The sequence below is a fragment of the Passer montanus genome, unplaced genomic scaffold, assembly GCF_014805655.1.
Source record: "Passer montanus isolate IOZ18808 unplaced genomic scaffold, ASM1480565v1 scaffold55, whole genome shotgun sequence".
In the NCBI taxonomy this organism is placed as follows: Eukaryota; Metazoa; Chordata; class Aves; order Passeriformes; family Passeridae; genus Passer; species Passer montanus.
In genome coordinates, this window is record NW_024370485.1 from 2,272,345 (window position 1) to 2,275,679 (window position 3,335).

The 3,335-nt window shown below is 58.6% G+C and overlaps 2 protein-coding genes across 2 annotated transcripts in view; both read right to left on the minus strand.

The window, feature by feature from the left end:
* Positions 1-138, minus strand: part of GCAT (glycine C-acetyltransferase) — a 4,785-nt gene extending 4,647 nt beyond the window's left edge. Inside the window, exon 1 of the mRNA XM_039725248.1 lies at positions 3-138. Coding sequence (XP_039581182.1) covers positions 3-30 — 28 coding nt within the window. The 5' untranslated portion in view covers positions 31-138. The remainder of the gene's footprint in view (positions 1-2) is intronic.
* Positions 139-2,128: 1,990 nt separating this feature from the next.
* Positions 2,129-3,095, minus strand: LOC120509970 (histone H5). Its single transcript, XM_039725259.1, has one exon. The coding sequence runs from the start codon at positions 2,871-2,873 to the stop codon at positions 2,295-2,297; it is 579 nt and encodes a 192-aa protein (XP_039581193.1). The 5' UTR covers positions 2,874-3,095; the 3' UTR covers positions 2,129-2,294.
* Positions 3,096-3,335: the final 240 nt, after the last annotated feature.

Here is a 3,335-nt window from a genome sequence, read left to right on the forward strand (position 1 = left end):
CAGCGCCCGCACCGCCGCCGCCCGCCACATCCCCGCGCTGCGCTGCGCTCCGCCCCGCACGCCCGGGGGCGGGCCCGCCGCCCCATCGCCGCTAATTAACCACGGGTTAATTACCGACCAATGCCCATTGGCCGCCGCGGCACCGCCCCCCGAAGGGCGGGGCGAGCGCCGCCGCAGCTGCCGCGGCTGGAAGCGCTTGGGCGCCCGCTCTAGGAGGCGTTTGGCGTCCTTGGAAGAGACTGTCCAAGCGGTTTAGGCACCCCAGAGCCAGATATGTGATGCCCGGAGTCTGAGGGAACGCCATCCATGAGATTTAGGAACTGCTATGGGGTCACATACTAGGGTCTGAGGGATTCCATAGCAACAGGGCATCACGGAGCATAAGGATCAAGCCCAGGGGACTCCAAATCCCCTCTGCCTGGGGATTTGGGGTGCTCAGCACGGCTGACTTGGATCATTGCAGCTAGGTGGTTTATGGGTGCCCACCACTGGGGATAATGAGCCACAGGTCTGTAGTATGTGGGTGTATCCAGCTGAGGTGACCAACAATCCATTGGACAGAGAGGTTTAGGATTTACCAGGTGAAAATTAGAATACCCAGACCCAAGGGATTTGAGCACCCCTGGCTAAATGTGATGGTAAACTATAGGCTCAATGGCTTTAGACACAAAGGGTCATAGAATGATAGAATGGTTTGGGTTCGAAGGCACCTTAAAAATCATCTAGTTCCAAGCTCGTGCCGTGGGCTGGGACACGTTCCACTAGACCAAGTTGGTCAGAGCCCCATTAAAACTCAGCCAGAGTATTTTTAGGGATAGGGCATCCACAACTTCTCTGGGCAGCCTGCTTCTTCTGGATTAGGTATCTCCTTCCTCTACTACAACTGTCTGGGGAATTCTGTGGCCAGAGTGGTTTAGAGCACTCATTCCAGGGGACTAAGGTACCAGGCTCTTGAAAGGTGTTCAGGATCTTCAGTCTAGGTATTCTGGTAGCCTTTGATCCAAGGGTTTTAGGAACAAGAGCCCACAGGGATTAGGTGCATCCAGACCAAGGATTTCAGTATGCTGAAGTACTGAATTTTGAGTCCTTAATGGCTAAAGGACTCAGGGACCATTTGCCCAAGTGATTTAGGAAGAACAGGCTGAAGGATTTGGGAGCCATCAGGAGAGGGTGAAGACCCTGGGGCAATGAGAGTTAGGCACAGCAAGTCCAAGGGCCCTGGACACCCAGAGCCCCTGGGATTTCGGAGCTCCTGGCCCAGGTGGCTGGGGATCCTGATGATCAAGAATTTTATCTGTCTCTAGCCAAGAGGGATTAGGCAGCCCCTGCCTGAGGTTCAGACCTCGCTGAGCAGTGAGGCCAGCCCACAGGCTCCCTGCCAGCCCTGGCTGTCAGGATCACCCAGCCCAGCCCAGGGAGGGGCTCTGGCAGGGGACAGGCAGGCCCTGGAGTTGTGCCAGCTCCCACTGGGCACAAAGCCAGAGCCCTGAGCCCAGCAGGTCTGCCTCACCCTGCCCTGGCTGCCCACCACATCCCACCTGCAGAGCTGTCCACTGCCGCAGGGTGTTCCTGCCTGGGGAGCAAAGCTGCTTATGGCTGTGTTTGTCCTTTCTCCCCACTTCCCACATCATGGACACCTTCAACTCCTTGAAAGCCAATGTGGACACTCTGGCCCCGCTTCACCTCCTCTGTCCCATCCTTGCCCCAGAAGTCCCTGCCACACCTAGCTGTGCTGAGGCAGCTCCACAGCAGGCGGGCAGCCCCGCTTATCTCCAGCACCAGCTCGACCTCACACCCAGCAGCCCAACATTCCTCACCTCATCCCCGTGGTGGGGATCTGCAGCACTGGATGAGGGACAGGGACGCCTTTTCCTCCTCCAGGGAAGGACAGGGCTTTTGCAGCCATTTGTTCTGGCTTCCCCACCAATGTGTTTGCCCGGCCCCAACAAACACATAACCCCCCAGGAGATGGGGAAGGACCAGGAATTGAAATCCTGCACAACCCCAATAGACACACAGAGTCACCATCACTCCCAAAACACAACCAGCAGTCCAGCGTTAACCAAACCAACAGACACACACACACAAGAAATTTCTGAGACTTCAGAATAAAAACCCAGACCAGTAACACTTTTAAATTGTTGTTTTTTTTTCATTCATCAACTGCCTTGTTTCAGCTATTTCAATTCACGAATAGAGCAATTCTTTATAAAATGCAGTAGAAAGGAGTAAAAACAAAGGCAACAGCTATTTACAGAACCAATGGGTAGAGTACCGAAACGCCTCTAGACTTCTCACTTCTTCTTGGGCGACTTCCGGGCACCGGACTTGGCTCTGGATTTCGACCTCCTTGCCTTCTTGGGTTTGGATGCCTTCAGGGACTTGGCCTTAACAGTCTTTGGCTTCTTGGCTTTCTTCGGGCTCCTTGACTTCTTCCTGGCCTTCCTGGCGGCAGATTTGGGCTTCTTGGCCGGGGACCTGGCTTTCCTGGACTTAGCCGTCTTCCGGGGCGAAGTGGATCTCCTGGCCGCCTTCTTCCTCTTCCTGGAAGGAGACCTCTTCGCCTTGCTGGCCTTGGCTAGGCGGAACGAGCCGGAGGCACCGACTCCTTTGGTCTGCTTGAGGACTCCAGTGGCCAGCAGGCGCCGGATGGCCAGCCTGATCTGGACGTCGGCATTCTGGCCCACCTTGTAGTTGCTCTTCACGTACTTCTGGATGGACTGCCGGGACGCGCCGCCGCGGCTCCTGTCGGCCCGGATGGCTGCCGTGATCATGTCCGAGTACGCAGGGTGGGCTGCCGGCCGCCGCGCTGAGCGGGCCCGCTTGGGCTTGGTGGCCGAAGCCGGTGGCAGTGGGATGGGGCTGTCGCTCATGGCGAGTGCTTCGTCCCGCGATGCCCGGCTATGCCCTCACGGCTGGAAGCGTGGCCCGCCCGGCCTGGGACCCCCGCCCCTGGGCGGGGAGAGGCTGGCAAGGGAGCGGTGGGTGGGTGAAGCCGCAGCAGAGCCGGTGCCGCTCTGCCGCCGGTGCCCCCGCTGGTGCCTCTGCGGCCGCGCCCGCCGCCGGCTCCCTTTAAAGCCGCGGAGCGGACCGCGGGGAGGACTGCCCCGCGCGCGCCACCCGCCGCCCGTGTCCCCGCGTGTCCCCTGCCACGCCCTGACCCGAGCCACCGCGAGCGACAGGGAGGGACAGTGCGGGGGGCGCCGTGGGGTAAATAAGAGTTATTTGGGGGAATACACGGTGGGGACAAGGAGGGACGCCGGTGGGATCAGCGGGGGACAGTAAGGGACATTTAGTGGGGCAACTTAGGTACAAGGTGCATTTGGAAGGATATT